This window comes from Erythrolamprus reginae, chromosome 11 (genome assembly GCF_031021105.1).
Source record: "Erythrolamprus reginae isolate rEryReg1 chromosome 11, rEryReg1.hap1, whole genome shotgun sequence".
In the NCBI taxonomy this organism is placed as follows: domain Eukaryota; kingdom Metazoa; phylum Chordata; class Lepidosauria; order Squamata; family Dipsadidae; genus Erythrolamprus; species Erythrolamprus reginae.
The window spans coordinates 4842237-4864542 of NC_091960.1; the positions used below are offsets into that span (position 1 = coordinate 4842237).

The following is a 22306-nucleotide window of genomic DNA, read 5'->3' on the forward strand; positions in this document are numbered from 1 at the left end:
GAGAGAAAAAAGAGAAAGAGAGAGAGGGAGAGAGAAAGAAAGAGAAAAAGAAAGAAGGGAGAGAGAAATGGGGAGAGTGAAATGGAGAAAAGGAGAAAGGAAGAGAGAAAGAGGGAGAGAAAAAAACAGAAAGAAACAGAGAGGGGGAGAGAGAGAGAAGAAAGAGAGAGAAAGAGAAAAAAAGAAAGAAAAACAGAGAGAGAGAAAGACATCTGTCCTTCCATCCTGTTTTCCTTCCTCCCTAGATGACCTCATGGGGGGTGAAATTTAAGTACAGTATCTCCATTTAGCCTGTACGCCTTCACCCAGCAAGCCTGGGGGGGGGCTCCTTCTGTTTTCCTCCCCCCCCCCCTGATCCCCCCCCTCTTCTGCACTGACCCCTCCTTTCCCTCCTCCCAAGGCGGAGTCAGTTTCCCCAGCGGCCTTTTAAGTCAGCCAGCAATTGTTATAAGGCAACTCGATCCCTGCATCAGAGAAAGAAAAGGAGGCTGGATGCTGGGTTAGTTGACACCGGGTGAGTTGACCTCTTCTCCTCTTCCTGGCAGCAGGATTCCTGCCCCCCCCCATCCCACCCCTTGGAGGTGAGAGGATCCACTTTGCGGAGGGCGGTTAGCCAAATGGGGAAGGGTCCTGGGCAGAGATGCCCCCCCAATCCCTCTCTCCTTGCATCCTTTGGAAAAAAAGGGTGAATCCAAAATGAAACTTTCTCCATCTTCTTTGCAGGGTGAGGGGTGGTCTTCCTGGCAGAGGTGTCTTTGCTTAAATTCCTTGGGGGGCTTTTGAGGAGTGGGCTAAGTGCCTGGGAAGGATTTTGCAGGGTGTCTGAAACTGCCGAATCAAGGCTTGCTATTTATTCCTCGAGTACTGGGGGGGGGACGGGGGTCTTTCTCCCACTGGGACGGTGGGGAAAGAGAGAAAGGCAATTGGGCAAAACATTGTGAGTGTTGTGCAGTTTGTGCCTCCCCATCCCCCTGGAGGGGAAATTCATGCCAATTGTACTTTTTGTGTGTGTGCGCGGAGAAGAAAAGTCAAAATCGAGGGAGAGACGCGAACGACAAATTCATTTTTAATTTTATTTTATTATACACTGCTCAAAAAAAATAAAGGGAGCGCTTACATGCTCTGTTGTTTAACAGAATAGAACTCCAAGTAAATCAAACTTCTGTGAAATCAAACTGTCCACTTAGGAAGCAACACTGACGGACAATCGATTTCCCACGCTGTTGTGCAAATGGAATAGTTGTGCAAATGAAATATTCAATGAGACTATTTCATTCATTCAGATCTAGGATGTGTTTATTTATTTATTTTATTTAGTCCAATACATAATACACATTGAAGAGAATAGCTATGTAGTAATAGAATAGAATAGAATAGAAGGAAAGATAGAATAGAATAGAATAGAAGGAAAGATATAAAAGTATAGATGAACATATTTGAAAGGAAGAAAAGATAAATGAGGTAAGGAGAGACAATTGGACAGGGGACGGAAGGCACACTGGTGCACTTATGCACGCCCCTTACTGACCTCTAAGAAACCTGGAGAGGTCAATCATTTATTATTTGTTATTTATTATTTGTTACTGGAGTGTTGCCTTTATTTTTTTGAGCAGTATATTTGTAAAGCAAGTGTAAAATTATAGTTTGTATTAACGTAACAAAGTACAAAGAAGCAATTGAAAGGATAATAAAACAAGGACAGAGGTGGTGGGCACAACGGTGCGTTTATGCACGCCCCTTACTGACCTCTTAGAAAAGGGGAGAGATCAACGATAGATAATGTAAGGTTGACGTTTTTTGGGGGTTTGGGGATGAAACAACAGAGTCAGGTAGTGAGTTCCAGGCATTGATCACTCTGTTGTTGAAGTCGTATTTCCTGCAGTCAAGTTTGGAATAATTTACATTTAGTTTGTTTCTGATACGTGCTGTTGTGTTTATGGTTTAAAACTTTAACCGATGGACTTCAATTCCCAGAATTCTGGGGTGTTGAAGTCCAGAAGTTTTAAAAGTTGCTAAATTTATACACACACAGCCTGGGGGCTAAGCGCTCTCTCTCTCTCTCTCTCTATGCCCAAATGTCCTTGGTCCTCTTCGGATGTCCTTGGTCCTCTTTTGCTCTGTCCTGCCTCCTTCTGTCCAGCCTTAAAGGAGTGGACAATTGGGGAGAAGAATTGGGGGCTGAGGTGGCACTCCTTGGAGCAGTGCTTCTCAAATAGTGGGGCAGGGGCCCCTGGGAAGGGCACTGAGCGATGCCAGGGGGGCATGACCCTGGGCAACGTACCTTTTTTTTTGCAGCAGGGAGTAGGGGTGTTTTTGCACCGAGCAATAGCCCACAGCACCGAGCAGGAAATATGAAGCACAGATAACAAACCCTTAAGAGAAACCATGGAAAAATATTTAACAGGGATGGAAAGAGAGGAGGAGAGAGACGGAGATGATGAGACAAACGTTAAGTCTCCCGTAAGCTAAGATGTCGAAATATGACGAAGCATATGTAGCGCTTGGCGTCACGGTGGGAGACAAGGAAAGACCGCTATGTTGACTGTGTCTAAATATGTTGGCAGCAGATAACAGCATGAAGCCAAATAAATTAAAGCGCCACTTAAACACGTTACACCCCATCCCGCTGATAAGCCGCTTGAGGTTTTTTCAGCGCCAAAGATTGCAAAAAATCTTCCCGGTGAAGAGTGGGGGGGACGCAAAATGTGTATTTCTTTTTTGGGGGGCCATAAACAGAAAATAATTGAGAAACACTGCCTTGGAGGATTGCTGCTATATTAAGCGATGCTCCACTCCCTTTATAGGGCCAGGAATCTTCAAGGAACGACGTGGTCCTTATGGAGTATTTAGCTGAGACAGAGACAGGACAATGTAAGTTAAAATTAGGAGTTTATTTATTTATTTATTTATGGTATTTATATGCCCCTCATTCCGAAGCGGCATATACCCCGAGCTGCTAACAAGTGGGATAAATACAAGAGTACTAAAATACAATCAAAATTAAATCAGTAATATAATAAAACAATAAAATAATATATTAAAAAGAACCAGACACACATAGTAGTCAATCTAATTCCGGGCCTGCTGGAAAAGCCAGGTCCTAGCGGCTTTCCGGAAGACCAGTAGGGAGTGTGAATCTCTGGAGGCAGTTGATTCCATAGGGTCGGAGCCACCACAGAGAAGGCTCTTCCCCAAGGTCCCTCCAACTGACATTGCTTGGCGGACGGGACCTGGAGAAGGCCGACTCTGTGGGCCCTTACTGGCCACAGTGAGGTATGAGGGAGGAGGCAGTCCCATAAATAGTCTGGCCCTGAGCCGTTTAGGGCTTTGATAACCAACACCTTGAATTTGACTGGCAAGCAATGCACCTCATGGTCCATCTAGTCTGCCCTTATACTATTTCCTGTATTTTATCTTAGGATGGATATATGTTTATCCCAGGCATGTTTAAATTCAGTTACTGTGGATTTATCTACCACACCTGCTGGAAGTTTGTTCCAAGCATCTACGACTCTTTCAGTAAAATAATATTTTCTCACATTGCTTCTGATCTTTCCCCCAGCTAACCTCAAATTGTGGCCCCTTGTCCTTGTGTTCACTTTCCTATTAAAAACACTTCCCTCCTTAACCCTTTAACATATTTAAATGTTTCGATCATGTCCCCCCCTTTTCCTTCTGTCCTCCAGACTATACAGATTGAGTTCATGAAGTCTTTCCTGATACGTTTTATGCTTAAGACCTTCCACCATTTTTGTAGCCCGTCTTTGGACCCGTTCAATTTTATCAATCTCTTTTTGTAGGTGACGTCTCCAGAACTGAACACAGTACTCCAAATGGGGTCTCACCAGCGCTCTATACAGTGGGATCACAACCTCCTTCTTCCTGCTTGTTATACCTCTAGCTATGCAGCCAAGCATCCTACTTGCTTTTCCTACCGCCCGACCGCACTGGTCACCCATTTTGAGACTGTCAGAAATCACTACCCCTGAATCCTTCTCTTCTGAAGTTTTTGCTAACCCAGAACTGCCAATGCAATACTCAGATTGAGGATTCCTTTTCCCCAAGTGCATTAATTTACATTGGGAAACACTAAACTGCAGTTTCCATTGCTTTGACCACTTATCTAGTAAAGCTAAATCATTTGCCATGTTACAGACAACTCCAGGAACATCAACTCTATTGCACATTTTGGGACCCGTTCAATTTTATCAATATCTTTTTGTAGGTGAGGCCTCCAGAACTGAACACAGTCTTTCTGGGATGGTTTCATTCTCTTTCTCCCTTTCGCAGGCTCCACCAATTCCAACACCATGGATGCCCGGCCGCTCTTCCAAACTTTGCTGACGCTGGCCGAGGACAACATGGCTTTCTTCCAGAACGTCCCCACCGAGACGGGCCAGCGTTTCCTAGCCACCTTCACCACCATCCGAGAACACGCCCGGTCCCTTGAACCGTTGCTCGACCACTTCTCCACCATCTACCACATCTTCGACCTGGATGAACAGACGCCAGCCAACGGCTACCGCAGCCTGGCCCAGACGGTGCGCTGCTGCGTGGCTCACATCATCCACAAGAGCCGCTACGTGGCCGCCAACCGCCGCAGCATCTTCTTCCGTACCAACCACAATTGCTCCGAGTTGGAAGCGTATTGCGTGGCCTTCACTCAACTCCGGGCTTTGGTTTACTTAGCCCAGCATCTGCTGACCCACAACCGGCCTGGCTACCTCTTCGACCACGAGGATCGAGGCCTCTCGGAACAGTTTCTCCAGGAATACGTCACGATGCAGAAGGGGTGTTTTTACGGGCGCTGTATGGGCTTTCAGGTGAGAGTTATTTGGACCAGGACTCACTGCTCACAGTCACTCATGCCCTCATCACCTCGAGGCTCGACTACTGTAATGCTCTCTACATGGGGCGACCTTTGAAAAGTGTTCGGAAACTTCAGATCATGCAGAATGCAGCTGCGAGAGCAATCATGGGCTTCCCCAGGTATGCCCATGTTACATCAACACTCCGCAGTCTGCATTGGTTGCCGATCAATTTCCGGTCACAATTCAAAGTGTTGGTTATGACCTATAAAGCCCTTCATGGCACCGGACCAGAATATCTCCGAGACCGCCTTCTGCTGCACGAATCCCAGCAACCGATTTATTTATTTATTTATTTATTTTATTTATTCATTTGTCCAATACACAAATACATAGGAAGAAAAATAGACATGTAGTAATATATATAAAGGTAAAGTGAACTTAGAGGAAAGAATATATGAAAGAAAGAAAATATATATGATAAGTGAGAGAAAGGAAAGACAATTGGACAGGGGACAGAAGGCACACCAGTGCACTTATGCTCACCCCTTACTGGCCTCTTAGGAACCCGGAGAGGTCAATCGTGGAGAGTCTAAGGGAGAAATGTTGGGGGTTAGGGGTTGACACAATTGAGTCCGGCAATGAGTTCCACGCTTCGATAACTCAATTGTTGAAATCATATTTTTTACAGTCAGGTTTGGAGCGGTTCCTATTAAGTTTGAATCTGTTGCGTGCTCTTGTGTTGTTGCGGTTGAAGCTGAAGTAGTCATTGACCAGTGGGACGTTGCAGCATATGATCTTGTGGGCAATACTCAAATCGTGTTTTAGGCGCCGTAGTTCTAGGCTTTCTAGGCCCAGGATTGTTAGTCTATTTTCATAGGATGTTCTGTTTCGAGTGGAGGAGTGAAGGGCTCTTCTGGTGAAATATCTTTGGACGTTTTCAAGGGTGTTGATGTCTGAGATGTGGTATGGGTTCCAGACAGATGAGCAGTAGTCTAGGATGGGTCTGGCAAAAGTTTTGTAGGGTTATCAGCAGCTCCTTTGCCAGTCTGAGTTTTCTGAAGTACAAGTTGAAATAGATCTTGCCCAGAATAGAATAGAATAGAATAGAATAGAATTTTTATTAGCAATGCAAATTGCGTTCGGTCACGCTGCCTTGAGCTCCAAGGGCATTGCGACCCAAAGCGCATTGTATAGATAGGTGTTGTTGTCACCACAATCGGCAAAGGGCCAATTGCCACCGGATAGCTGCAGAAAGGCCACCGAAGAGTGACAGGCAAGAGCTGGGCAAGGGAATGCAGGAACGTGCTTGACCGTTCAGGGCCGGACAGTCAAGGCCGCTGCTTGTACGGGAAATAATTAAATGACAAGGTCAACAACTGCGTCTGGTGACAGGGAGGCTCCAAGCTATGACAATCGGCTGTGGCTTCAGAGGGTCCATTTTATTTTTTATTATTTTATTAATTAAATTTATATGCCGGCCAACTCCCGGGGGATTCTGGGCAGCTTACAGCAGAAATCAACATCAAAGAGAGTTTAGAAAACAATTTTAAACCCAATTACATCATGAAGTCTATAATTTCCATCCAAATAACCACCCTACAAATCCACAAAACAACAAGAAAAATCAACGAAAAAAGACAAATAGTTTAAAATGACAAAAAAGTTAACGCAAACCCAAGTTCGGAATTTCACAACTATTACATATACTGATAGTAAAGATCTTAGAAGCTATAGAGCAGTGTTTCCCAACCTTGGCAACTTGAAGATATTTGGACTTCAACTCCCAGAATTCCCCAGGCAGCATTCGTTGGCTGGGGGATTCTGGGAGTTGAAGTCCAACTATCTCCAAGTTGCCAAGGTTGGGAAAAACTGCTATAGAGTAATCGGGTAAACAGATAAGTTGACAACAATTACGATAACTGACAAACTTATAGATATGAATTTATTTCTCTTTCCTTTTCTTTCTTTTTTCTTTTCTTGTTTCCTTCCTTTTGTTCCCCTCTTTCCCTTCTTTCTTCTTCTTTTTTTCTTCTTTTTTCCTATATATAAATGTGTAACCTTGAGTACAACTACTGTATATACTCAAAATTCATATATATTTGTTGAAGTCCAGACCTCTTAAAGGGCCCAAGGTTGAGAAACAGTGTTGTTGAAATTACTTAACGTTCCACACTGCCCAGAATCACTATGTATGAGTTTTGGGTGGCTGTATAAATTTGTAAATATAAATAATATAAATAATAATAATAATAATAAAATTAACTGACTTCCTCAGGATGTTTCTGGCCCTCCGGGAAATTATTCTGGCAAACTATCTTATTTTTGTACTTGGCCTCATGTTTGCATAAAACAGACAAAACAAAAGCTACTGCCCAGAGGGAGTGACCACCTAAAATGTCTCAACAGCAGGGGGGAAATAGTCCAATTTCTTCGAAAAAAATCCAGCTTGGGGTGAGATCAAAGAGCTTAAAATCAATCAGAATTGACCGCTGGAAGGGACCTTGGATATGTTCTAGGCCACCTCCCCTTGCTCAAACAGGAGACCCCATTTAATTTGAGTCAAGTGGCTGTCTCAAATTTTAAAACCTGCAGTGATTGCTCTTCTTAAAAACCTCCAGAGCTTCAAGTGGCGAACTGTTCCACTGGTTAATTGTTCTCACTTTTAGGAAGTTGTTCTCACTTTTAACAGGAAAGACTTGAGTCGCCTCGAGAAGGGTGGCAACGAAATATAATAAATAAATAAATTAAATAAATAAGTAAGTATTCCCTTTATTTTTTTTCCAGCAGTATTTCTTACAGAGGAAATATTGAGTCTGTCATCTGCACCACCATAACTGCCTGGTTTGGTTCTACAACCCAACAAGACAGGCACAGACTTCAGAGAAAAATCAGAACTGCAGAAAAAACAATTAATAATAATAATAATAATTAATAAAAATAATAATATTTATTGGTTTTGTATGCCGCCCCTCTCCGTAAACTCGGGGCAGCTAACAACAATGATAAACACAACATGTACAATCCAATAATAAAAACAACCAGAAACCCCTATTATAAAACCAAACATACACACAAACATACCATGCATAACTTGTAATGGCCTAGGGGGAAGAGCTATCTCAACTCCCCAATGCCTGGCAGTATAAATGAGTCTTGAGTAGTTTACGAAAGACAGGGAGGGTGGGGGCAGTTCTAATCTCTGGGGGGAGTTGGTTCCAGAGGGCCGGGGCCGCCACAGAGAAGGCTCTTCCCCTGGGCCCCGCCAAACGACATTGTTTAGTCGACGGGACCCGGAGAAGGCCAACTCTGTGGGACCTTATCGGTCGCTGGGATTCGTGCGGTAGCAGGCGGTTCCGGAGGTAATCTGGTCAATAATAATAATAATAATAATAATAATAATAATAATAATAATAATTTATTAGATTTGTATGCCGCCCCTCTCAGAGGACTCGGAGCGGCTACCAAATTGCTGCCAACCTGCACGAGTCAAAAAGAGGGCCGTGAAAATATTGGCTGACCCTTTGCATCCTGGACACAAACTGTTTCAACTCCTACCCTCAAAACGTCACTATAGAGTACCGCACACCAAGACAACTAGACACTAAGACAGCTTTTTCCCAAATGCCATCACTCTTCTAAACAAACAATTCCCACAACACAATCAAACAGTTTAATAAGTCTGTTCTTTTTCTCATCTTTCCTATTAGCTATCTCTTTTTCTACGTACGACTATAACTATGTTGTTGGTATCTTTACAATTTATATCGTTTTATTTAGCTTCCCAGTATGACTGGTGTGGATTCCATCACTTAAGTGTTGTCTCTTATGATTTATGATGACTATGATCATGATTTATCCCATAGAACATTTATGTACAATGAGAGCTTATGCACCTAAGACAAATTCCATGTGTGTCCAGTCACATTTGGCCAATCAAGAATTCTGTTCTGTTGTTCTGTTCCGTTCTGTTCCATCCCATTCTAAATTCTATTCTATTCTACTCTATTTTCTATTCTAATTCTATTCTCCATTCTATTTTCTATCCAATTCAATTCTATTTTACCTATTTTAATCTTGCATTTTGTGTTTTAAATGATGCCTTATTTGAATTGATGATGCTTTTGACACAAATACATACAATAAATTTCAACTTTGGAGCCGATGTTGAACCCGGCAGGCAGGATTTGGGTGTCATGAAAATAAAAACGTCCATTCACGTTCATTTCTTGGTCTTGCAGTTTGCTCCTTCGATCCGGCCTTTCCTGCAGACGATTGCCATCAGCCTGGTCTCCTTTGGGGAGAATTACAAACGCAACACCTCCACCATCGGTGAGTTATCAGGGCTCAAGCACATCCTGTTAGGCCTGGAAGCCCTCTTGGATGTTGGCTCTTCAGGCCTGCCCCATTTAGTGGCTGTGAGAAACTGGGAGGAGGGATTGTGTGAGTGGGGAGATGTAGCCAAAATAATATTCCTTTCCCTGAGAGTCAAGGTCACTCTGCCCTGCACTTGAAGAGGTGTTCCTGGGAGGCATCTCCAGTTGGGATGATGCTTTGTTTGGGCAATGTGATAAATCCATTCTTTTTCCTTCTTTCCTTCCTTCCTTCCTTCCTTCCTTCCTTCCTTTCCTTTCTTCCTTCCTTCCTTCCTTTCCTCCACCCTTCTTCCTTTTTTCCCTCTCTTTCCTCTCTTTCCTTCCTATCCTCTCCTTCCTTCCTTCCTATCTTCCTTCCTTCCTTTCCTTCTTTCCTTCCTTCCTTCCTTCCTTCCTTTCCTTCCTTGCTTTTCTTCCTTCCTTTCCTCCATCCTTCTTCCTTTTTCCCCTCTCTTTCCTCTCTTTCCTTCCTCTCCTCTCCTTCCTATCTTCCTTCCTTCCTTTCCTTCCTTCCTTCCTTCCTTTTCTTCCTTCCTTCCTATCTTCCTTCCTTTCCTCCCTTCCTCCCTCCCTCCCTTCTTTCCTTCCTTCTCTGTCTATCCTTTATCCTTCCCTCTAATCTTGTTCTCTTTCATCTATTCCTTTTCCTCCCTCCCTTCCTTCTGTCCTTCCTTCCTCTTCTCTGTCTCTATATCTGTTCTTTCCTCCCTCTCTCTAATCATGTTCTCCTTCCATCCCTCCATCTATTCATTTCCCTTTTCCTCCCTCCCTCCCTCTCTTCTTCTCTGTCTCTATATCTATTCTTTCCTCCTCTCTAACCTTGTTCTCCTTCCTTCTTTGCATCCTTCCTTCCTTCCTCCCCTTCCTTTTCCTTCCTTCCTTCCCTCCAACTATTCCTTTCCCTTTTCCTCCCTCCCTCCCTTCCTTCTTCTCTGTCTCTATATCTATTCTTTCCTCCTCTCTAACCTTGTTCTCCTTCCTGCTTTCCTTCCTTCCCTCCAACTATTCTTTTCCATTTTCCTCCCTCCCTCCCTTCCTTCCTTCTTCTCTGTCTCTATATCTATTCTTTCCTCCTCTCTAACCTTGTTCTCCTTCCTTCTTTGCATCCTTCCTTCCTTTCCTTCCTTCCTTCCTTCCTTTTCCTTCCTTCCTTCAGGAGTGGCTGCTGGCTCCCTCTTCATGAGTGGCAAATTCGCCATTGACCCTGAACTGCGAGGATCGGAGTTTGAGCGCATTACTCAGAACTTGGATGTCCATTTCTGGAAGAAATTTTGGAACCTCACCGAGACGGAGTTGCTGGCAGTGAGTAGTCCTGCTGGGAGTAAAGGGCGTCCCTCTCCAGATCCCCACCAGCAACATTTTCTTGGGGGGGGGGGGGGAAATAAAAGATAAATCGGAAGAAAGAGCAGATCTGAAAGCAGTTCCTAAGGATAAACAAATATTGTTTATGTTTATAACTTTGACTATAACTTTTACCCAAATTTCTGTCACTGAGTGAGACCTTGGTTGTGGGTTTTGCCCCATTTTATGAACTTTTTCCCCCCTGTTATTAAGCGAATCACTACAGTTGTTAAACTAGTAACACAGTTGTTGTAAATCGAGGACTAGCTGTGTCAGGTCATGGACAGACGAGAGGAAAGACAGGAGATATCTGACGGACATAATCTTGGCCCTTGTTGCTCAAGAGGTTCCGTACATTGATGGCACTTCCCACCCATAAGGCTAGCTAAAACGGGCCCAAATCTCTCGCTGATGAAGGGGGGACATGATCGAAACATTTAAATATGTTAAAGGGTTAAATACGGTTCAGGAGGGAAGTGTTTTTAATAGGAAAGTGAACACAAGAACAAGGGGACACAATCTGAAGTTAGTTGGGGGAAAGATCAAAAGCAACGTGAGAAAATATTATTTCACTGAAAGAGTAGTAGATCCTTGGAACAAACTTCCAGCAGACGTGGTTGGTAAATCCACAGTAACTGAATTTAAACATGCCTGGGATAAACATATATCCATCCTAAGATAAAACACAGGAAATAGTATAAGGGCAGACTAGATGGACCATGAGGTCTTTTTCTGCCGTCAGTCTTCTATGTTTCTATGTTTCTGATGTGCTGGAAATGTAAAACAACTCCAGGGATCTATTATCACATGTGATGGGAATGCCCAAAAGCATGCGAATTTTGGAACAAAATAAAGCAATGATTACAAGACATTCTAATGTTAAAAAATAGAATTAAAACCCAAACTATTCCTATTAGGTATAATTACAGGCAACTATGAGAAAGGAACAACATATTTAATACTACATTTCTGTATTTTGACCGTTGCCAGATTAACTTTCACACAAAAAGGGATAGAAACTCCCAGAGGAAGAGATACTATACAAAATACTGTCTTGTGCAGACTTATAATGTCACTAAAAGATTAAAAAATGAATCAGAGCTTTTTGAAATCTGGCACAAATTGTACTATGGAAATTTAAGAGGAATGTTGGGATTAGAATATAGTGACAATTTAGAAATGGTTAGATTTTTTTTTATATGATCAAAGGAGAAAAATGGACTAACAATTTAAATAAAATAGTTATATATATATATAGAGAGAGAGAGAGACAAAAAACTATAATTACATAGAGAAAGAATGTTGAAAACGTATAAACCGGAATTTTAGATCATGTCTGTGTTTTTCTTAGTGTTTCTTTTTTTGTTTTAATATGTGTTACAGATCTTTAAAAAACCTTTTTATTAAAAAAAATCCTTATGGACTTTTAATCCTTATGGAAATATATTGGATATTTGAGGACAGACCAGTTTTTAATCTCTGTTCTATCCTTTCCTTTCATTCCAGTCGATAGCCAGCATGGCTTCCTCCCAGGTCCGGCTGTCCCGAGCCTTGCTGGTCCCACCCCATTCCTTCGACCTGCCTCTGGTTTCTAACCCCAGACTGTCCGTTACCATCACACCGCCGGTGGCCCACACTGGACCAGGAGCCGTCCAGATGAGGCTCATTTCCCATGAGCTGCGTGAAGGACAGGTATGGACAGGTGTGAAGGGCCTGCTCTGCTCACCCTCAGCTGGTCCAGCAGGCTGAGAATAGAATAGGATGGAATGGAGTAGGGTAGGCTAGGGTAGAGTAGAGTAGAGCAGAGCAGAATAATAGAAGAGAAGAATAGAGTAGAATAGAATAGAATAGAATTTTTATTGGCCAAGTGTGATTGGACACACAAGGAATTTGTCTTGGTCCATATGCTCTCAGCGTACATACAATAAAATATACATTTGTCAAGAATCATGTGGTACAACACTTAATGATTGTCATAGGGGTCAAATAAGCAATGAAGAAGCAATATTAATAAAAATCTTAGGATATAAGCAACAAGTTACAGTCATACAGTCAGCATGGGAGGAAATGGGTGATAGGAATGATGAGAAAAACTAGTAGAATAGAAGTGCAGATTTAGTAGAAAGTCTGACAGTGTTGAGGGAATTATTTGTTTAGTAGAGTGATGGTGTTCGGAAAAAAACCTGTTCTTGTGTCTAGTTGTCTTGGTGTGCAGTGCTCTGTAGCGACGTTTTGAGGGTAGGAGTTGAAACAATTTGTGTCCAGGATGTGAGGGGTCAGTAAATATTTTACCCGCCCTCTTTTTGACTCGTGCAGTATACAGGTCCTCAATGGAAGGCAGGTTGGCAGCAATTGTTTTTTCTGCAGTTCTAATTGTCCTCTGAAGTCTGTGTCGGTCCTGTTGGGTTGCAGCACCAAACCAGACAGTTATAGAGGTGCAGATGACAGACTCAATGATTCCTCTGTAGAACTGTATAATAGAATAATAGAAGAGAAGCATAGAGTAGAGTAGAATAGAAGAATAGAAGAATAGAGTAGAATAGAAGAATAGAGAAGAATAGAGTAGAATATAATAATAGAAGAGAAGAATAGAGTAGAATAGAATAAAAGAATAGAAGAATAGATTAGAGTAGAATAGAATAGAATAATAGAAGAGAAGAATATAATAATAGGAGAGTAGAGTAGAGTATGTCAAGGGTATTGGTGGTTGTTGAAACGGATGTACCGCCTCTGTGTTGGTTGAGGCAGGCAGGATTCCCTTGGTGTGATGTATTTTCGTATGATGCGTGCAGATCCAAGTACAGCGGCCTTTTGCAACTGATAGATCGTGGTTTTGTCAATATTTATTGTTTTAATAATTATTCAATATTATTATTATTATTATCACCATCATCATCACCTAACCCTGTGATCCGTTCCTTCTTCCCTAGGATAGTGACGAATTGCTCAAATTGATGCGACCTGAAGGAACGCTGGCCCTGGAGCTACCCTGGAAGTCCAAGATCCAGGCCCGCTCCCCCTACCTCATCGTGCATTTTCACGGAGGGGGTTTCGTCGCCCAGACTTCCAAGTCGCACGAGCCCTACCTGAAATCCTGGGCTCAGGAATTAGGGGTCCCTATCCTTTCGATCGACTACTCCTTATCGCCGGAGGCTCCGTTCCCACGGGCGTTGGAAGAATGCTTCTTTGCCTACTGCTGGGCCCTTAAAAACTGCCACCTCTTGGGTAAGCCATTGGGAGCGGCCCCCTCCCTCTAGGGCAGGGGTCTCAAACCCCGGGCCACTTTAAGGCTTGTGGACTTCAACTCCCAGAATTCCTCAGCCAGGAAAGCTCAACATCTCACCTCAGCAAAGCTGGCTGAGGAATTCTGGGGGTTGTAGTCCACAAGTCTTAAAGTGGCCCGGGTTTGAGACTTCTGCTTTATGGAGTCCTTGATTTGTGACCGCAATTGAGCGCAGAAGCAAAAAAAATCAGCGAAAATCGCTGAAATCTCGCTCTCGCGGGCGTCCTCTCATGAGATCTCGTTTCCTGCGCATACGCAGAAGCCAAATCTCTCACTGACCTGCGCGATTGCCTGCCAGAGCTATATGCTCTCTCTCTTCTTTGCCACTATTTATTTATTTATTTATTCGTTCATTTATTCATTTATGTATTTATTTATTTATTTATTTATGTAATTACTTAATTACTTAGTTACTTAATTAATTCGATTTTTATGACGCCCTTCTCCTTAGTCTCAGGGCGGCTTACAACATGTTAGCAAATAGCACTTTTTAACAGAGAATCAGCCTATGGCCCCCGCAATCCGGGTCCTCATTTGACCCACCTGGGGAGGATGGAAGTCTGAGTCAACCTTGAGCCGGTGATGAGATTTGAACCGCTGACCTGCAGATCTACAGTCAGCTTCAGTGGCCTGCAGTACAGCACTCTACCTGCTGCACCACCCCGGCTCTTATTTATATTATTTAGAAGTCGAATTAAATAAATATTCGACTTCTATGCCGGCTTATAACGATATAAAATTACAGCTCCGATACAAAGAAGTCGAATATACAGTCTAAAACTATAAAACCCTGATTAAAACCCCGTAGTTGAACTATCTGATCAGCGTACATGCCTACCATTATACAACTTGGCCATGATGGATGTCAATTCGTGGCTCCCCCAGGCTTGCCGGCAAGGCCACGTCTTCATGGCCTTATGGAAGGCAACGGTCCCCCTGGCCACAGCCAAGAGGGGGTGATCGAGGCTCAGCTGTGGATCCAGGAGGATCCCTGACGAGACTTCCTTTCCGCCCCAGGTTCCACAGCACAAACGGTCTGCCTCGCCGGGGACAGCGCCGGCGGCAACCTCTGCATCACTGTCTCCATGCGCGCGGCGGCTTTCGGGATCAAGATGCCAGATGGGATCATGGCGGCCTACCCCGTCACCCTCTTGGAGGCCGCCGCCTCGCCCTCGCGCCTTCTCACACTGCTGGACCCGCTCCTGCCTCTCAGCGTCTTGTGCAAATGCCTCAACGCCTACGCAGGTGAGGGATACCGCTGGGAAATGGGGAGGGGGGGCGGCTCCTATATTTAAGGACAAGGAGGGAAGAAGGTGGACCCCATAAGAGCCTTGTTTGCCTGGTCAGCAGGGAGCGATATCTCCACTGGAGGCTGCCTGAGATTTTGAGGCCTGGTCACAGATTTTTAATTAAGGCCTTATGCAGCCGGGTTTCGGATTGTTTTGAGGCCTTGCTGGCTTTAGGCCTAACCCTGTTTTGCCTTTAGTGCGCGTTTCCTGGAATGTGCGAAGGAGAAAACTTAGGCACTGGGACCCGGGGAGAGTGATTCCCCTCCAGGAGCAGAGGGGGATAAGGAGGAAACCCCCTGGATCTTGAGCCGTTGAATTAGGCCCAAACCAAAATGGCTGACAATAGCGGATTATAAAATGGCCGCCGGCAGTTGAGGCAAATGAAAGCACCAGGTTGAGAGTAGCCGTTGGGTCATTGGCCTTCAGTGAGATAGGGACTTGTCTATCCCGAGCATGTGAAGACCAGTGATGAGCTCCTATTGGTACAGTCAGCTACGCTTAGGTGGGCTCGGGTTATGTTTTTCCTATCGCAGTAAATGAGGTTGAATGTGTATAGTGTGCGTACACATACACATACGGTTTATATAGTAGATCAGTGTTTCCCAACCTTGGCCACTTGATGATATCTGGTCTTCAACTCCCAGAATTCCCCAGGCAGTGAATGCTGAGTGTACCTGAGTGTACCTGAGCGAATGCTGGCTGGGGAATTCTGGGAGTTGAAGTCCAGATATCTTCAAGTGGCCAAGGTTGGGAAACACTGTAATAGATAATGTACACTGCTCAATAAAAAATGAAGGGAACACTCAAGACATTCTAGATCTGAATGAATGAAATATTCTCATGAAATACTTTGTTCTGTACAAAGTTGAATGTGCACAACAGCAGGTGAAATTGACTGTCAATCAGTGTTGCTTCCTAAGTGGACAGTTTGATGTCACAGAAGTTTGATTTACTTGGAGTTATATTGCGTTGTTCAAGTGTTCCCTTTATTTTTTTTGAGCAGTATATATTTTTGTGTGCCTGTGTGTAATATATGCGTACATATATGGCTTATATACATAGAATTAAATAGTATATTTTGGATGTTCCGTAATAGTAAATAGAGAGGGAAACTGTATCTCTTTGAGACGAGGTGAGTGGCGTCAAGTTGGCCACCTTTAAGCCAGTCACATGACCTTTAAGCCACCCCTTGGTCACATGATCATCAAATCTAATAAATTCAATCACTGCTCTAAGCATATCACGCTTACAAGCGGTATCCTGAATAACAGGGAAGTCCCCCAGCCTTAAAGTGACCACGCTCGGACCCTCCTAACACGAATGCTTCCCCTTCCGCCTCTTTTTCTCGAAGGAATGGAGTCCGAGCAGCAGGACGACTCGACCTTGGAGAAGCTGGACCCCGTGGACATGATGCGCCGTAACACGGCCCTCCTCTTCCGAGACTTGCGCCTGGGTGCGTCTGTCTTGGTGGGCTCTTTGATGGACAAGACAGGCAAGCACAACGGGGGGTGGGTTTACAGCGAATGATAAGACGGACCTCACCAGGGCTCCATGATGCCCTTAGAAACATAGAAGATTGACGGCAGAAAAAGACCTCCTGGTCCATCTAATCTGCCCTTATACTATTTCCTGTATTTTATCTTAGGATGGATCTATGTTTATCCCAGGCATGTTTAAATTCAGTGACTGTGGATTTACCAACCACGTCTGCTGGAAGTTTGTTCCAAGCATCTACTACTCTTTCAGTCAAATAATATTTTCTCATGTTGCTTTTGATCTTTCCCCCAACTAACTTCAGATTGTGCCCCCTTGTTCTTCTGTTCACTTTCCTATTAAAAACACTTCCCTCCTGGACCTTATTTAAAATTGCTTCTTCTTACAAACCTTTCTACTTAAGAACCTGGTCACGGAACGAATTAAGTTCGCAAGTAGAGGTACCGCTGTATATTGCTGACTGAATTATATTCTCTTGGTGTCCCTACCCTTCTCATATTTTATCTTTAACTAAATTTATAATCATTATCCTTTAATTATTGGTATATACTTTAAAACCAATATTTACCCTGTCCTTATAGCTTTGTCATTCGGGTTATATAATTTCTTTATCACTCTATTGGCGGTAAGAAAAGCAAGTAGGATGCTTGGTGCATAGCTAGAGGTATAACAAGCAGGAAGAGGGAGATTGTGATCCCCTTATATAGAGCGCTGGTGAGACCCCATTTGGAATAATACTGTGTTCAGTTCTGGAGACCTCACCTACAAAAAGATATGGACAAAATTGAACGGGTCCAAAGACGGGCTACAAGAATGGTGGAAGGTCTTAAGTATAAAACTTATCAGGAAAGACTTAATGAACTCAATCTGTATAGTCTGGAGAACAGAAGGAAAAGGGGGGACATGATCGAAACATTTAAATATGTTAAAGGGTTAAATAAGTTTCAGGAGGGAAGTGTTTTAAATAGGAAAGTGAACACAAGAACAAGGGGACACAATCTGAAGTTAGTTGGGGGAAAGATCAAAGGCAACATGAGGAAATATTATTTCACTGAAAGAGTAGTAGATCCTTGGAACAAACTTCCAGCAGACGTGGTTGGTAAATCCACAGTAACTGAATTTAAACATGCCTGGGATAAACATATATCCATTGTAAGATAAATTACAGGAAATAGTATAAGGGCCGACTAGATGGACCAGGAGGTCTTTTTCTGCCGTCAGTCTTCTATGTTTCTATGAATTTTATAACTTTTATTCTTATTTTATTCCTGTCTGACTATATTCATTTTCTATCCAATTGCAAAACTGAAAGCAGAGATATTAACGCACAGGGCAAATGTTATGATTGGCTAGAAAATGTATATGTATAGCAGACAGGTAACGTTGATTAAATTGACACCTTTCCATCTCTGTTACTCTCTCGTTCTGTGCAGACACCGTGAGGAAAAGTTCCTCCGAGATCAGCCTGAAATCGAAGCCGCTTGCCTGCCACAAAGATTCCCGCAAGAAGAGCCAGACATGTCAGAATTTCCTGGGGTCCTCCGACGTCCAGCGAGACTCAAGCTCTTCCACTCTGGAATCCGAAGATCAGGCCAGCTTTTTCTTCTCCGACCAGGATCAAGAGGCCTTGCCCTCCAGCAATTCCCAGGGCTTGATGTTCCCCGACGGCTTCCAGCCGCTACGCAGCAACCAGCCGGCCACCAGCGTGCCTCTCGAGCAGTCGCCCATCGTCAAGAACCCCTTCATGTCGCCCCTATTGGCCCCGGATGAAATGTTGAAGGGACTCCCTCCGGTCCACATCGTGGTGAGCACGGCTGCGGGGGACCAGGGGTGGGTTGGAAGCAGGCGGGGGTTCCACTTACCGGCCGCTACCGGATCGTCGCGGGGACGTGTGCATCCAGTGGGCGCCCGCGCGCCCGTTGGCACAAGATTTGGCTGCTGCTCATGCACAGGAATTTCTTGTTCTCCCGTGCGAGATTTTGACGATTTTCAGCAATTCTCCATGCACGGAAGCACAAAAATCAGAGAAATCTTGTGCACGAGAGCGTCCTTGGCAGAAGCCAAATCTTGTGCGAAGATGCTCTCGTGTTGGAGATTTTGCCGATTTTCAGCTATTTCTTCCGCGCATGCTTCGGTGCAGGACTAGAACTCACCATCTCCAGGTTTCAGATCTGGTGCCTTAGCCATTTAATAATAATAATAATAATAATAATAATAATAATAATAATACTGTAATAATAATAATAATAATAATAATAATAATAATAATAATTTATTGGATTTGTATGCCGCCCCTCTCCGCAGACTCGGGGTGGCTAACAACAATAATAAACACAACATGTACAATCCAATAATAAAAAACAACTACAAACCCCTATTATAAAACCAAACATACAAACAAACATACCATGCATAACTTGTAATGGCCTAGAGGGAAGAGCTATCTCAACTCCCCCATGCCTGGCGGTATAAATGAGTCTTGAGTAGTTTACGAAAGACAGGGAGGGTGGGGGCAGTTCTAATCTCCGGGGGGAGTTGGTTCCAGAGGGCCGGGGCCGCCACAGAGAAGGCTCTTTCCCTGGGGCCCGCCAAACGACATTGTTTAGTCGACGGGACCCGGAGAAGGCCAACTCTGTGGGACCTTATCGGCCGCTGGGATTCGTGCGGTAGCAGGCGGTTCCGGAGGTAATCTGGTCCATTGCTATGTAGGGCTTTAAAGGTCATGACCAACACTTTGAATTGTCACCGGAAACTGATCGGCAGCCAATGCAAGCCACGGAGTGTTGAAGAAACGTGGGCAAATCTTGGAAGCCCCACGATGGCTCTCGCGGCTGCGTTCTGCACGATCTGAAGTTTCCGAACACATTAGGCCAAGCTGTCCCTGTGGAGTCTGTGAGGGTTAGGAGGATGTCCCGATTCTTATGATTTACATCTCTCTTCCTTAGGCGTGCGCTCTGGATCCCATGTTGGACGACTCCGTGATGTTTGCCCAGAGGTTGCGGGCCCTCGGCCAGCCCGTCACTCTGAGAGTAGTGCAAGATTTGCCTCACGGCTTCCTCAGCCTGTCCCAGCTGTGCCGCGAGACCCGCCAGGCCTCGGCTGTTTGCACAGAGCTCATCCGGAACATTCTGGTTCCTTCCGGCGCTGCCCCGCCACCACCTCCGGCCGCCGTCCCGAAACATCGGAAACTGGAGCGAACCTCTCCGCCCGGGCCTGCGAATGCCAACCTCCCTCCCATCCAGGAGAACGGCGTCCCCCCTCAGCACAAAGCCTCTCCCAATCCAGCGGCACAGAGCAGGACCGCTAGGCCCAAAGAGGAAGCTCGACCCGCCAGCAAAACTCCAGAGCCCCAAAGTGGCGGCCGTTCCTCGGACCAGCCAAACAAGGCCAAGAACGTCAGCCCCACTCCGACACCCGGTCCCATCTTAAACACCGCCGTCATTCCAGGCCAGGATTCTGGCCCTTCAAGTAGCACCTCGGGAAGAGGGGTGGGCGCCTGAGCCCCCCTTCCATCCTGTGCCCCCCCCCTCCGAGACCCCGTCTCTCAACATGGTGTGCGATTTGCAACGGTGCTTTCGTTTTTAACCCCCTTCCCGCCGGATTCGTCTCCGAACCTCGAAGGGGAATTGCTCATGCTGCCTGGCACCACGGCTAACCGAACCCGCGGCGGCCATTTTGTCCCGACTTCTCCATTCTTTTCATTCCGCCACGGAACGATGCTTTTATACCCGTCTGGATTTTTATTTTAAGAAAAGGGGGAAAAAAAGCTGTGTAAAACTGTACAAAGCCGATTTCTCTTTGTTGTGTCCGGCCCCGAGCGGAATATCCTCGCCCTCCCTATTTGAAACTCAACCTTGGCCCTCTTTTCCTTTCCTGTTTACCCCCAATTTCTTTTTGATCTCAGTATTTTTAAGATTTTTAAGGAGATATACTTGGGGGTGGGATGGTGTGTGTGTGTGTTTGTGTGTGTGTGTGTGGCTTTCTAGCCAAATCCTAAGAACCCATTCCTAGCCATCCGAAGCACAACGCTAACCTTCCTCTTGGCACAGAAGGGAGAGGATGATGGTGTTCGGTCCATCCAGGCCCGTCCATTCTTCAAACACTTTTTGAGTCTTCCGCTCATTTGCACAAAAATAATAATAATAACGTTCACCATCACTGCCTTGCCTCATTGCCTACCCCCCCCCCCCCAACTAAACCCACTTTTGGGGGGTCAGCCATATTTCGTGCTGAAGATTTGCACTGCACTGAGATAATTTTTTTCCCCATTCTCAAAATTTATCTTTTCTATTCACTCCACCAGGTTGCCTTTGGGGGAAACACTACCGTTATTATAAACCAAGGATGGGGAGGGGTCTTGGGAACACAGGGACCTCTCAGAAAAGCTGGGGTTTCCAGCTTGCTTCTGGGGCTAAGCAACTATTTTTGTAAATAAAAGTTGGTTTGATTTTGAGTGGCGTAAACTCTGTACTGGAAGGCTGAGTCGGGGGTGGGGGGTGATTTTGTCGTGCAGAAATAAATTCCAGGTAAGGTTGGGTGGGGGAAACAACAACACGGATATACAAGGGGTGGACAAAGAAATGGAAACACCTTGCAGCTCTTCCGTTATGAAGCTCCCTTTGAACAGTTTTTATGGAAACTGGGTTCTGTACGTGTCTATTGAGCTCTGCAGTGATTTTAGGAGCTGCGGTCTTGCGATCCGCTCTAACAATTCGCTTTAGAGTCCGACTGGTCTCTCTCAGACGACTTCGACTTTCGACCGGACCTGTGCTTGGCTGAGGACGTTTTCCCTTCTTTTTCAAAAGCAGTCATGACTTTTGAGACATGACCTCTTGAAACGCCAAACATTCAGGCACTTTCGGTTACACTAGCACCTGCCGTTCGAGCACCAACAAATTTGGCCTCTTTGAAAGTCTGAGACGTCTGCCATTTCTAGAAAGTTATAACCAATTTTCTTAACTTTCTGTAAAAAAAAATAGGTAGTTTTAAAAAAAAACATATCAAATAACAGAAATTTTTAAAAACATTAAAATATGTCAAGTTTTGATTGATTTGATCATTTTCAAACATTATGATGGCAAAAAGTCAAGTGTTTCCATTTATTTGTCCCCCCCTGTAAAAATTTACGACAGGTCAAAATTCCGACAGCCCCTCTCTCCTCCCCCCCAAAAAACGGTACTAATTGGATGAGAAGTTCTGATCTGCCTCTCCACAGTCATGTGATCATGACTGTGTCCTGTGGGATTGGGCGGCATATAAGTCAAATGAATAATAAATAAATCACATTTGGGGGAATTTGGCAATTGGTTGTGCATTTATGGCTGTTTGCAGCCGCCCCGAGTCTACGGAGAGGGGCGGCATACAAATCCAATAAATAAATAATTTTTGATGGGTTTTTTTTTTAATATTCGAAATTGGGTATTTATTTCTAGTTCGTACAACTAGAATTAATGTTTTTCAATAAATGCAACACTTTTCCTAGGTCAAGGGTGGTCCAAACTACGGGTATTGCAAGCGAGGTGAATGGTTAACAATATACACCGCTGAAAAAAATAAAGGGAACCAAGAACTTTTCTGTTCCTCCAAGGCAGGAAACACCACAAGATTTGTGGTTTTGAGCAAAAGGAGGAAGGATGTGTAAAGGAGGATACGTCCAGCTGTCTTTGTAATCTCAGCCGGTTTATATTTCTCAATTCGACTTGCCTCACCGAGCTT

The 22306-nt window shown here is 44.4% G+C and overlaps 1 protein-coding gene across 12 annotated transcripts in view; it reads left to right on the forward strand.

The window, feature by feature from the left end:
- Positions 1–21044, forward strand: part of LIPE (lipase E, hormone sensitive type) — a 40279-nt gene extending 19235 nt beyond the window's left edge. For 2 of the 12 annotated variants that reach the window (XM_070764049.1, XM_070764050.1), the window contains exons 2-11: positions 2805–2871; positions 4291–4823; positions 9050–9140; positions 10341–10486; positions 12032–12217; positions 13456–13750; positions 14826–15053; positions 16449–16589; positions 18025–18395; positions 19537–21044. In XM_070764049.1, the coding sequence (XP_070620150.1) occupies positions 2838–2871; positions 4291–4823; positions 9050–9140; positions 10341–10486; positions 12032–12217; positions 13456–13750; positions 14826–15053; positions 16449–16589; positions 18025–18395; positions 19537–20091 (2580 nt within the window). In that variant the 5' untranslated portion in view covers positions 2805–2837 and the 3' untranslated portion in view covers positions 20092–21044. Of the gene's footprint in view, positions 1–42; positions 515–2804; positions 2872–4290; positions 4824–9049; positions 9141–10340; positions 10487–12031; positions 12218–13455; positions 13751–14825; positions 15054–16448; positions 16590–18024; positions 18396–19536 lie in introns of those variants that run through there. The other 10 variants (XM_070764045.1, XM_070764057.1, XM_070764046.1 and 7 more) reach the window with 8 other exon arrangements.
- Positions 21045–22306: the final 1262 nt, after the last annotated feature.